Raw genomic sequence first — 14,331 nt, 5'->3', positions numbered from 1 at the left:
CAAATAGCGGAATGGAACGAGAAACATGGGGTTGTTTCATCTTGATAAAGCAGTGTTCACATTTAGAATCAGTATGTATGCGTTCTTATTTAAATATAGTATTATATATATTGTAAACATTGGAATGGTACATATAGCACACAGTAAGATGTACAGATAGAGTGTATAATACTGAGATAGAAATATTAATAAAAATAAATATAAAAATATAAAAAAAATATAAAAAATATAGAAATAAAAATAATATAAAAAAGATAAATAAAATATATTGATAAAAGTAGAAATAAATGAGAATGAAATGAAAATTAGAAATAAAGTAGAGAAATACAGAAAACAAAAATAAAAAAGGATAATAAATAAAAAGATAAATATAGAATAGGTGCATAAATGGAATAAAATACTATAGATAATTACTAAAAATAATTAGTGTATAAGAAGGTTGAAGGATGGCCCGTCACGCAGAACAAAGATGTTAAAATGTCTAAGGCTGAAAGTCAGAAGATTTATGAATGTAATTCTCTAGAGCCGAATGGCCTGAACTCGAATTTTGAACTTTTTGGATTTCTGTAGAGTGTGTCCCGCTCTCCCCATGGAGCCACCCTTTTCTACTTGGGGGCCCCCATGGAGGGGTTGGACCCACTCTATCTTTGTTCTGCGTGACGGGCCATCCTTCAACCTTCTTATACACTAATTATTTTTAGTAACTTTATTTTGTAAATCTATAGTATTTTATTCCATTTATGCACCTATTCTATATTTATCTTTTTATTTATTACCCTTTTTTATTTTTGTTTTCTGTATTTCTCTACTTTATTTCTAATTTTCATTTCATTCTCATTTATTTCTACTTTTATCAATATATTTTATTTATCTTTTTTATATTATTTTTATTTCTATATTTTTTTATATTTATTTTTATTTTTATTAATATTTCTATCTCAGTATTATACACTCTATCTGTACATCTTACTGTGTGCTATATGTACCATTCCAATGTTTACAATATATATAATACTATATTTAAATAAGAACGCATACATACTGATTCTAAATGTGAACACTGCTTTATCAAGATGAAACAACCCCATGTTTCTCGTTCCATTCCGCTATTTGCGGAAGATCTAAACAGAAACACACCTGTAACAATTAGACAGGTAACGTATAAAAGGACTTTGAGCTTCACTGTTAAAGATATCTCTACTGAGGAAAGGGTCATATATAAAGTACCCTGAAACGCGTCTAGAGAAAAATATTTACCGCATGACCACCGCAATCCACAAACCGCCATCACTTACCTCCGACACAACTCCATTATCTGCTGATTTCACACCTGGCTGTAATCTATCCGCCATTCCACCAGACGCCGAGAGATCTTCCACGAGGCTTTCCTTTCCTTGTTTCCGGAGCAAGATCCATCTATCTCCGAGTACATCTCCACCTCCGGAGCTACTCCGTGACCGGTGACTTCTCCTTGGCCTGCGGCAACCGGGCCCGTCACCGCAAGCGCATGCCAGCGCTGGACACAGCCTCCACTACATCTGCCATCGAGCCTGCAATTACTCCGTGACCGGTGACCTTTTTTGGCCTGTGGCATCCGGGCCCGTCACCGTAAGCGCACGCTAGCGCTGGACACAGCCCCCACATATCCATCTCTTGGACGTCCAGCCAAAACCACCATTAGGAGTTGGTAACTATATCACTTTGTGAACTGTTCTAGATCACATGAGAACGGAGTGTACCGCACAAAAGTACACTATGTCGGTTGGCAATATATTGGGATAGCGGTAGAATATAATCCACATGCTATATTTTAACATCTTTTAATATATGCTTTGTATTCAAATATCATACCTCCCCACAAGGGCCCTGTGGTAGGAGGAATTTATGTATTAGATTTGCATTATTTATTTTATGTCTTATTTGTAATATTTTATATTAATTTATATTAAATTTGTACATCATTTAAAGTGAAGCACAGTCCGATTTATTTTTTCTGTAATTCCATCATCATGTACCATTTTATGGTATTAGTCTAGAGGCATTTGGTACCTCCCCTTTTTTCCCTTATATATTATTTTGTACTAGTATTTTATTTGGTGTAAATACTTTCCATTTAGCCTCGATTAATTTAAATTGTGAGCTGCACATACCCTATTTTTTTCGATTTAATTTATAAATCTGTTTAACTTTCCAGAGCCAGGAAAGTTTTTTCCTGGATAACCCCTTCAAGGGGTTAATAATAATAAAAGTATGTCCTGTCATGGTCACAATTTATTATTATTATTTTTTTTTTTACAAATAAATGTAATCTTGGATATTAATTATAATAAAATAGGGAGGGACCACTCCTAGTAGAACTTTTCTGCCAAAGGACAGACCCTCACAGGAAGAAAACTGAAGCCCATAGTGTTTCAAAAATAAGGGGGGCTTCTATTGACCAAATCTGTAAATCAGCCAGAGTGCAGGCCCTCTCTGCTCAAGAAGTAATGACTGTGAAGAATGGGCCCTAAAACCTAATAGAGGGGACTTACCTAAGGGAGAGTAAGCCAACCCAGTACCATTTGGTATTTTACTGACCATTCCCTGGGGTTCATGGTGTTTAGGCAATCCAGGAGGCCTGGCACCTTATGAATCACGGGTGGTCCAGACATCGACGAAGAAGAGGATTAAACCCTTCTCCTCCCCGTGTGTGTCGTTGTCTTGAAATAAAGCTTCTGGTATGTGATCTCCCCTCCCTATCCCATTTTCTTAACCCCCTTCCCCTATTTCAGTCCGCTATGCCTTGTGGTTTAAAATTGTTGTTTTTTGATAATGCTTTCAGAATGTATGCAGGAGTGTTAGTGTAGCATGTAGTATGATGTATAGCATAGGGAACCTGTGCTGTATATTGTGCTATCATACGATGTATGGTGACTGTATTATTTATTGCATAAGTGACTAACGATTGATTGCTAATAAAGTTATTTTCAATCTGGCAATGGACTTGGAGTAAGCCACCTTCCTTCTGTTAGGGTCCTAAAATTGAATAAAAAGTTAGGACGAAATCCTACAGTCTTAAGTCATGAGAAGGTAATGCAACAAACACCCCTAACATAGAATTAATGAAACATGGTTTCTTTTTCATTTGGAATGGCTAATACCAAAAGAGAGTAGAACCACTTCCTGAAATAAGTGAAAATTCCATACCTTTGGAAGAAAAGATTGTTCAAGAGAAATAACCAACCTATCCTGCTCAGGTGGAATTAATTGAAGGATACACCATATCCCCTACTTTTCTGTCTGATGTTTATTTTTCTAAATATAAAATGTTCTAGTCAATTTTACACACTTCTGAATGGAAATCAGAAACGGCAGACAAAACGAGATTAAGATTCCAAAAGCAGGTCCAGCCTTTAAGAAGGGTCTAAGCCTACCCATGTTTCTGGGAACCTAGGGATGAACAGAGATACAATAGTCAAATTGGGCATTAAAGGGGAACGAGCAAATGCTCAATCTCATAGTTTTGAAATGTTAAAAAGTCCTTGTCAGTCAAACATAATCCTGTGTAAGGGTATGTTCACACTGAGGAATTGGAGAGGAATTTCCACGAGTAATTCTGCTTGCTTTTTCCTCTCCAAATCATTCAGCAGTGAAAATCCCCATAGAGTTGTACAGAATTTCTGCCCCTCAGTTCACACTGAGGAATTTCCTCAAGCAGAATTCTGACGAGGAAGTCTGTTCCGCTTGAAGAACGAACATGTTCTTTCTTTTTGGTGGAATCAGCTTCTTACTTCCATAGAGATCAATGTTAATTTTTTTTTCAGTCAGAATCATTTCCACGCGGAATTGGCACGGAATTCGCGTGGAATTTTCGCATGAAAAAAAAAAAAAAGGATAATATATATATATATATATATATATATATATATTATACTCTTCTCCTCCTCGGCTTCAAATGTTCATTTCCGCGTGTGGAATTCCGCTCGAATTCTGCGCCAATTCCGCATGAAATTCCACGCAAAATCTCTGAGTTCTTGTGGAAAAGTAACAATATTTTGAGGCAGAAAATTTCTGCTTTATTTCCGCCCCAATTCCTCAGTGGAAGTGAAGCCAAAGAACAATAGAAAGAGCTGCATGAAAGATCCAGTGATCATTCTTATGACTCTGCCTGCACAAGTGTCATGCCACATGATAGGCACTCACATCAAGCAGTAGTCTAATACCTGCCAATCTAATACCACCCTTAGGTTTTTTTTCAGGACCTCTTAAAGAAAATACAACACTGAGCACACAGAATGTCAATAGGTTTGACAAACTTTTAAAGTCCATCCAAATTCTAAGATAAGTCTCTTACATGACCTTCCTGCTGGCAAAGAGTAGATATAATCTGCCTAGAAAGAACCTTCTCCAGTAAGAACTCTCTTTCAAGTGACATGCAGGTTCCTCACTTTTGGGTGAAATACTGGACCCTGAGAAAGAAGGTCCTGTGTCTCTAGAAGAACCCACTGCCTGGCTACTGACATCTGTCGGAGCTAAGTAAACCCTCTCCTTTTGACCGAAAGTGTACAAATCATAATTACCCTAGCTGACCCCTCCCTAAACTTCCTTAGGGTACCCAAGATCTGTCTGAGAAAAAAAAAAAAGCATATAAAAAAGACCTCTGTTCTAGGACAGAGAATGCATTTATTGACAATCCTGAGGGGAAAGGAAGAAGAATTTCTTCAGTTTGTTGTTTTCTAGTTGAAGCACTAGTCCCTCCTTGATGATTTGAATACTAAAAGTCAACCCAGAAGTAGTAAAAAGTATTTAATTCTAGTACAAAACCCTTACCCCACCAATGACTACTGGCGGTCCAGCATCCACATTAGAATCGTTGACCGATAAGCTTCCATGATAAAAGGAACAGGGATGTCTTGACCACCACTCTCACCTCAAATGCAGAACCTTAAATAAGACTATTCAGGTCCTCTTTCTGAAAAGGCATATACAACTTCTAGATACAAAATATTAAATAAAAATTATAATTATTATATAAATATATATTATATGTTGCCCGGTTTTTCCTTCCTAATCCTTGTTGTGGAGAAAAATCAACATAGGAAGCTTTTGAGTTCATATCCCGCCCTCATATATTATTGTCAGATCCCGTCCCCCTATCCCGACCTCACTAAGTGTTTTTTTTTTTTTTTTTTTTTAACCTCCCCACCCCCACCCCGTGAATTCTTTGAATAAAAGAAAACAAAACAAACAAGCTCAGAAATGAAGTTATGTGTATTGAACACATAAAGGGAGGTGCAAAAAGGCATGGAAAGCCAAGTCAACAGTTGAACTCTATCAGTAATTAAAACGCAATCCTGTCCCTTGACAGAGGAAATTGATATCCCAACTGATGGCCCACAAGAAGGTCCCATTGCCAAGGAGGGACACAGGACACATCTCATGATGGGTACAAGCAAAGAGCTATCCCAAGAACTTCACAATCTAATTGGCAAACTTTACATACTTGAAGAAAGGCTGAATGTAATTTACATTTCTAAAAACGCATTTCGGCATTCACATACTCCTTCCTCAGGTGTCAGATGAGACAGGACGCATCTCTGTGCATTCATACTAAACCTGAGGAAGACGTACGTGAATGCCAAAATGTGCTGTCCATTCTTCTTACGTCTTTAATAATTCCAGTGCTGTTCATCTGTGGCGGCTTTTTCTTTCTGATAAATGTACAGCTGCGCTCAACAAGACCTCTTTTTTGCATCGTTTGTTTCAGCACAGAGTGGATGCAGTGGGGTTTAGCTGTCAGGAGATCAAATGACACTTTAGCAAAAGCAATTTCTGTAGATCGCTGGAGTCCCTCTTTCTGTATAAGGTGACACCATACTTCCCTAAGGCAAGTCCATCCGTACAGTGCAGTCATGACACAAAGTTGAACACACAATCTATTTACCACAGAAACATTCTTTAATATTTTTTCAGAATTCATATTTTCAGACAAAAATTTACATATTTCCCAAAGGTATAGAAAGAAATTAAAAACAGGGCAAATTTTGTTTAATAGAACTATTTTATATATTTATTTGAAAAATACTTACAAAAGCAAATGTTTTGACACTAAAATATTTAATTTATCCTCTAGCTGTTAACATCAGTGGGTTTAAGCATGCAGTGATAACAGTCATCTGTTATGAACTTGCTACAATTACTGGAGAGAAGGAAAAAGGGGTGGGCAGGGCATTCTTCAATAAACGTGGCATTGCCCCCCCTCCTCTCCTACCTCCCTTACAGTAGTCAAGATTTGTGCTTAACTATCTGCATGGTTAATGCTGGGTTTACTTTTCAACTAATACTTCCAGTCCCTTGACTGCACGCTGGTTTATTGTATAGAGTGCCACTGAAAGACCAACTTCCCGAGTGCAGAGTCTTTCAAAAAGTTTGTTCTCTGCCAGTGGTTAACAGGTCCTTTTCTGGCAGCAAAAGCTATTAAGGTAAATTCGAGGAAGGACCAATTATACTATACACCTTGTAGAAATGCAGTGCATGGGTAACTTAAAACAGATATGGTCCTTTGGTCGCATAGACACCAAAAGGAATCCAACATATAACAAAAACGCTTTGCTTACTCTAGATATCACCACTGCAACATATAACTATTGCTAACTGAAGCAGGGTCTGAAAGAGCAAAGGCAATGGTTCCAAAATACTTAGGTTTTGCTCCTTTACTAAGAAGTTGATATACACCCTGTACACGTTAACGCTCTCTATTTAAGCATATTATTGCTAAACGAGCACCATACTGACAAGGTAGGAAATCAGCAATTGTTCTCATGGTTTCTTGAGTGGAAGAATGATTTGTCAGCAATTTACACACCTGAAGGAGCTGTGAGCTTGTAGAGTATGGATGTCTTCTAGCTCTGATGTTACTTCATTTCAAAGCCCTCCTGCACCAGTTGGGCAATCTAAAATAGTAATTACGATTCCAAATCTTGACCAAACATCTAGCACAAAGGGACTTTCCACAGGCTTAAAGGTGTTAAGACAAGACTGGCGATCACACTACAAACAAATACCTTTGCATTACAAGGCTTGGATCAAGGGTGTTTGATGCAAATCTGGCAGCTTCTCTAAGTAGGCATTCTGGACAGCTATACCAATACATTTACCTCCCATTTCTAGGTAAGGCAGAAGTACCCCTCCAGCTGGTTGTACTGTACATGTCAGAGGCAGAAGAAAAGGTCCGATGTGGGGAATATGCTGGATGCTGCCTCCATCCACCCACTTGGGGTGCAAAGCTGTTCTGTCTCCAGTCTTCCTCCGGTGGCATGTCTACTCTCCTAGGACCTTGGATTCTAGGCTGCGGTGCAAAAGATTTCCCCAACAAATCTCCCCTACCCATGGAAGAGCTACGTGGCATACTTAAGGTGCAGTACTCTGTAGACGGTGATTGTCTGCGGTTCATCTTATACGTCTCGTAGCCTCTGTAACTTGATTCTTGCTGAAACAGACCATTTTGTAGTCTTCTGCCTGGTGAGCTCTGGTCAGGTACATTTGTTGGCACCACGTGACCTGACCACTGGTGGTATGTTGGAAAATTATGTTCCATAGCTCCCGGTTGTTGCCAAGTCTCAGGTGAAGACCTCTGTGTCAGGTATAATTTGGAACCAATTTTGGGTGCCCTTGGGAGAGTTGCAAAGCTCACTGCCATATCTGAGTGTTCGGTGACTCTGACACTTTCACTCCTGTCAGGCAAAGCCAAAAGCTTTTGGACAGTTGGGTCTCCTTAAGTTAAAACGGAGAGAACATACAAACCATTATTACTAGAAATCAAAATATATTATATTCCCTAGCAAATATGGAATAAGTTCAATAAAAACATATTGTAAACCAATCTTCTATGACCCCCCCCCGCCCCCCGAAAAAGTTAACATTTAATCAATAACTGACATATGATGCAGTATTGGTCTATGGGACAGGCAGGTATAGGAAGGGTCATGGTGCTTAAAGGGAAAAAAAAAAAAGCAGAGGGGTCAATACATATAACCTAATAATTTCAGTTGCAACAAAAGGTAAGTGAATCAGACACCCAACAGCACAGCCGATCAGCTATCTAAAGGGGCCTCAATGCTCATGCTGGTGCTACAATCTCTACAAAATTTACTTCAGCTTATACTTGCAATTCCAGAACTATTTGTAGCAGCTTCAAGATACTGCAGCAATGTCCTATTCACGAAACCAGGACAAGGCTGCAATACCTTGCATCATCACTACAAATATAAGTACATGCCTTCAAACATTGAAGAGTTTGCAGCACTAGTGGGGCAGCCCCTTTAAACAGCTGATCGGTGGGAGTTTCAGGAGTTGGACCCCTGCTGATCTTATACTGATTGTTGAAAAAAAAGAAATTTATAATAATTTAGCTATTTGAATGGCCAAGGAGTTCTCAACTCAAAGGAAACCAGACAGCAGGAATAAGACTATTAAATCAAGGGCAATGAATAATATGTTGCCTACCATGTTTTTTTAGCATGTTCTAGCACAGTTCCAAAGGCAGAAATAATACTTTCAATCCGGCATGAGCCATATGTAGGCATCAAGATGGGGACCTGCTCGTATGTAGTCATGGCCTATATTTATGCCTCTAATGGCCCCTCTGCCTGTCTATATCCGCCATGTTTCTACAGCCATGATTGACAGGCAGAAGGGCCTTTTGAGTCTAGAATACAGGCAAAGCGCCTTGATGACATAGGTGAAGGTCCATGCCCTGATGCCTACATAGAGCTAATTTGCATTCAGCACACATGGAGTTATTCTTTCTGCTCTTTAGGCTGTGCAACCAGGGGCTAGAAAACAGGGTAGAAAACCCTTGTCCCAATGCCCATTATGTGATATCCTTGATCTAATAGCCTTATTGGTGCTGTCTGGTTCCCTTTAACCCTCTTGAGATGTGGCATGAGGTCAGTTCAGGGGTTCACCGTTTTTTCTCTGCGCACTGTGGAGGTTTACTCAGTGTGCTTAATTAAAGACCTGATCAGTACAACAGTTTGTGTTAGGTAACTTGCATAACAATTACACCGCATTTTTAGTTAAGTGCAGAAATCCATGGAAAGTACAGTGTTCACTTATGATTTTTTTGCAACTGTACAGTCAGACACATGGGTACAAAGGATATTGGCTACCAATCAAAAAGTAAATCAATAAATAGGGCAAAGATCATGTTTGGATTGGCATGAAGGAAATGGTGCCGACCTGTAGATTTACCAAAACTGAACTCCCCCTTTACATAAAATTAAATCTTAAAACAAACTCTCAGTTGTCCATAAATTCTTGCATTTAAAGTTTTTTTCAGCTAGAATGAGGTTTTTTAAATTTGTGCTTAGGCAGGTGGGGAAAAGAAAACGCAAGAAAACGCATATTTACCTTCCTCGTTCCCCCTCCACCAGAGTCTTTGTAACAGAGCTCCTCTCCTGATGTGCCACACTTCCTGTTTTGTGGTCATTGCAAGACATTGCTGGTCATCAAATCAGCAGCTAAGGCACCCCTGTGGCCACTGATTGCCTAGGCTGCAAATGTCTTGTGCCAGCCAAAAACACAGAAGTGAAGCAGAGCAAGGGTCCGTAACAGAAATGGGGTGGGGTAGAGAGGAAAGTGTTTTTTCCCACCTGCCTGAGCACAAATTAAATAACCTTATTATAGCTGGAATGCCCCTTAAAATGTTTAAAGGGGTACTCCACTGGGAAAAAAAAAATTTAATCAACTGGCGCCAGAAAAAAACTTTTTTATCAACTGGCTCTAGAAAGTTAAACAGATTTGTTAATTACTTCTATTAAAAAATCTTAATCCTTCCAATAATTATCAGCTGCTGAAGTTGAGTTTTTCTGCTGACATCTTTGCTTGTCTCGGGAACTGCACAGAGCAGAAGAGGTTTGCTATGGGGATTTGCTTCTACTCTGGACAGTTCCCGAGACAGGTGTCATCAGAACAATTCAACTTCAGCAGCTCATAAGTACTGAAAGGATTAAGATTTTTTTATAGAAGTAATTTGCAAAACTGTTAAACTTTCTGGAGCCAGTTGATGTATAAAAAAATATTTTTTTTCCTGGATAACCCCTTTAAACAGATTTGTAAATTATTTCTATTTAAAAATCTTTATCCTTCCAGTACTTATCAGAGGAAGTTATTTTCTTTTTGAATGTCTTTTTTTGTGTGACCACAGTGCTCTCTGCTGACACCACTGTCCATGTCAGGAACTGTCCAGAGCAGGATAGGTTTGCTATGGGGATTTACTCCTACTCTGGACAGTTCCTAAAATGTACAGAGGTGTCAGCAGAGAGGTGTGGTCAGACAGAAAGGAAATTCAAAAAGAAAAGAACTTCCTCTTCCAGCAGCTGATAAATAATGGAAGGGTTAAGATTTTTAAATATAAGTAATTTTCAAATTTGTTTAACTTTCTGGCACCAGTTGATAAAAAAAAAAAAAAAAAAAATAATAATAATAATAAATAAAGTTTTCCAGTGGAGTACCCTTTTAAGTTTATATAATTGGTGCTTTTTGTCATCTTTCTAATGCAGATTGAAAGATTCAATGTCCTGTCTTCATTTAGGTAATATGACCACCTGCTTATCAGACCCTTCCTGCTCCCACATGGAATAGTGCTGGTCCATTTGTGAGGATGGGACATGTCTTACATGTCTAGTGCATAGATGTTTTAAAAACCCAATAAATATCCAAATATTCTCAATAGTAACCCAATATGCAATACTAGTTCAACAACTTGATACAAGGTGGTGCTTCAAGTGTATATCATCTTAATCAACCCCTCAGATGCAGCCGCCACAGGCTGATACACCCATGTGACTGACTCAAATCAGACAAAATACTGACTGGTGACATATAGCTCCATATGAACAGTCAGATAACTCACCAGTTCAAGGGTTTAGGTGGAAGACAGCACATTTCTCACATTCATGTCATGTTCAAGCAAAGAAGGGTATTCCACAAGTTAGGAAGATAGTACAGTGGTGCAGGTTTTGATTATCAGTTTGTCCCTCAGTCTCGTGCCTCAAAGACTGACCCCTTACAAGAAAGCAGAGGTTCTGCACTGAAAAGGGGGCCCTTCCTTCAACAGTCAACCTTGACAGATCTTAAGCACTACTTATTATCACATTCCTGATCTGAATGATTATGCATCAACATATACTACACTTCGGCTAAGTTTCCACTTGGTTTTGGTATACTGCCCCTGCAGTTTTTGAGCCAAAGTCAGAAGTGGATCCATAAGGGAGGAGAAGTATAAGTCCTTCCTTTATATGTCCTATTCCTTATGGATCCACTTCTGGCTTTGGCTCAAAAATTGCAGTGGCAGATATCCAAAAACTGCCAGAAAAAAAAACAAGTGGAAACTTAGCCTTATACCTCGTGTATTTTTTACATACTTCAATAAGTTTTCCCCTCTAATGATAACCTAGGGTTTCTCAGGAGGTTAGAAGTGAGGATTCATAATATATGTACCACAGGACCCTGAGGCACCTGATAGCATGTGTCAGTCTGGTCTGATGTAGGTCTGGTGCTTACGATCTAGCATCTGCAATCTAGTTGTCGGTAGTTCTAGTCTAGTAGGTGACGCAGCTAAAGTAGTGAATGTTGAGGATTACACATCTGAGAAATGTGATGTCTTCTATGTGAACTGCTGGACATGTATAATAAGTTAATTGACTGTTTATATGGATTTATAGATCATCAATCAGTATTTTGTCTGATTTGAGTCATCCACATCGGTGTATCAGCCCCTGATGGCTGCATCCGAGGGGTCCAATAAGATATTAAACAATATAAGGTAGTGCTCCAAGTTTATAACTAGTATAACATATTGGGATATTTATTGGGTTTTAATGTATATCAAATATATATATATATATATATATATATATATATATTATTTTTTTTAAATAGGGTTTTGTTGTTTTAGTGAACCTGTTTATTTTAAAACTCACATTTCAGACTCTGTAGGTGGTTTTATTTATCTGGTATTGATCCTAAGTTGATGCAAAATATATATATATATATATATTTTATCAACTGGTGCCAGAAAGTTAAACAGATTTGTAAATTACTTCTATTTAAAAATCTTAACCCTTCCAGTAGTTTTCAGCTGCTGTGTGCTCCACAGGAAGTTATTTTCTTTTTGAATTTCCTTTCTGTCTGACCACAGTGCTGTCTGTTGACACCTCTGGCCATTTTAGGAACTGTCCAGAGTAGGAGCAAATCCCTATAGCAAACATCTCCTGCTATGGACAGTTCCTATGATACAAACAGAGGTGTCAGCAGAGAGTACCGTGGTCAGACAGAAATGAAATTCAAAAGAAAAGAACTTCCTCTGTAGCATACAGCAGCTGAAAAGTACTGGAAGGCTAAATATTTTTAAATAAAAGAAATTTACAAATCTTTAACTTTCTGGCACCAGTTGATTAAAAAAAAAAAAAAAAAAAATGTTTTCCAGTGGATTAACCCTTTAAGATTTGAAGATGACTTGTGGTCACCCCCAAGTTAGCGAGTTTCTGGCATCATTAGATATCTTAAGGAGCCCGGATCACATATGTTTATACAGGATGCCCAGGTCCCATGTTTCTGATTATAGGGGTATTTCCTCTGACCAATTTAGTAATCGGTCAGAGTGTGGGCACTGTATTATAAGTTGTGTCTGTGTTCATAGTGGTGACTATAAGAAATATTTAATGTCCAGGACTGGGAGCATGTTTTCAGTGCTCATAGAGCATATATTGTAAGCTGCTTGTAAAGTACAGTAAAAAAAAAAAAAATAGGCGCTGCCATCCACCCTCCACTTCTGCCATCCTTTCCCTCTGCAGAACCATCAGCTGTGGGTCCTCACTCTGTTCTTCTGCTTCACCTCCACTCCTACACCCACAGGTAGCATGTGTATATTATGTGTTAAGTGCACAGACACCTGCGCAAGATGCTGTATGTGGTGCTCCCTCCACCTGAGCATGTGGGAGTGAAAGCAGAAGACCAGAGACTACCCTTACAGCTGCCAATACCTGCAGCCAGTGATAAACACAAGTTCCCAGCCATTCCATATGCATGCCCCTCTCACAGCCAACAATGTGAACACAGGCGTATTATAATACAGTGCCCACCCTCTGAAAGAATGCTAAACCTGTCCTAGGAAATACAAACCCCTATATTTCAGGATTCACTTACTTGGGGTAGACCACAAGGCCTTTTTGAACAGCATGATCAATCCACCTTAAAATTTAAACGCTATGTATACCTTTGCAACCATTTTTTTTTCTTTTATTCAATGCACAGAATAAAAACTGAAGAAAAAATACTTTATATAGAATATTCTATTATTTTGTGTCTACAGCTACTATGACCCCGATTTATCAGTCTGCCTGACACCAAAAGCTGTCTGGTTTTACTCATAGCAACCAATCACAGCTCAGCTTTCATTTTACTATTTTGTTAAGGTATGCAAGCTGAGCTGGTTTCAATGATTTTAGGCAAATTTATAAATCTCCAATGTAAAAGATCAGGATGATCCTGCAGTAATGCTCTTCTACCTGTGTCCTACTTACTGCTACCAACCAAATGTATATAATTAAAGTAGGGGACTGATAGAAGAGGGAGCACATCCACACAGGATTTGCTAATAATTACATACACACAAAGGATGTATTCTATCAAGACAGATTACAAAGTTTGTTCAACTTTATTCTAGAACACTGGAGAATTAAGCAAATAAAGAAAAACAAAAAACAAAAAAATAAAACAAAAAAGAAGAAATGGTTGCAAATGGATACATACCCTGTACATTGTAGGGCACCATACTCTTTAAAGAACTATTCAAGCATATGTTCTCATTAAATAACCAAGCATACCTCTCATTGAATACAGGAAAATAAATAAGAAAATGCAGAACTAAACACAGCCAATTAAAGACAGCACAAAGGATATAAGGGGAAAAGCGAATGAAGTATAACAAGAACATACACGAGATAAATAAAACATGCAGGAGAGTAGTGTGCAATTACCTGGTGGCCTCTGTGCCTCACCCACCATGCTGGGCGCCAGTACCTCATGAGATGGGTGCTGCATCTGGGTTGGGTAGTGCTGGGGTTCATAGGATAAGACAGAAGGATTGTGGGTATAAGGGTTGGGGGAGGAGCTGTGAGAGCGATGACTGCTGTCCACAAGCGGTTTCCTCTCATTGGATGCCTCCTTTTAACAAATGAAACAGAAAAAATAAATACACCCATAAGCAAGATGCTTAATGTGAAACAGGATAACATTTTGTCAGAGAACAAAATACTTGCTTGGGACAACATGTGGCTAAACATCAAG

The 14,331-nt window shown here is 38.5% G+C and overlaps 1 protein-coding gene across 7 annotated transcripts in view; it reads right to left on the bottom strand.

Moving 5' to 3' along the window:
• Positions 1-5,924: 5,924 nt before the first annotated feature.
• The window catches only part of USP54 (ubiquitin specific peptidase 54), a 163,195-nt gene continuing 154,788 nt past the window's right edge, over positions 5,925-14,331 (bottom strand). For all 7 annotated transcript variants that reach the window (XM_056530669.1, XM_056530672.1, XM_056530673.1 and 4 more), the window contains 2 exons: positions 14,022-14,208; positions 5,925-7,752 (listed from right to left, as the gene is read on the bottom strand). In XM_056530669.1, coding sequence (XP_056386644.1) covers positions 7,133-7,752; positions 14,022-14,208 — 807 coding nt within the window. In that variant the 3' untranslated portion in view covers positions 5,925-7,132. The remainder of the gene's footprint in view (positions 7,753-14,021; positions 14,209-14,331) is intronic.

The sequence above is a fragment of the Hyla sarda genome, chromosome 7, assembly GCF_029499605.1.
Source record: "Hyla sarda isolate aHylSar1 chromosome 7, aHylSar1.hap1, whole genome shotgun sequence".
In the NCBI taxonomy this organism is placed as follows: domain Eukaryota; kingdom Metazoa; phylum Chordata; class Amphibia; order Anura; family Hylidae; genus Hyla; species Hyla sarda.
The sequence above is the reverse complement of the archived record's forward strand: the minus strand, read 5'-3'. Positions and strand labels throughout refer to the sequence as shown.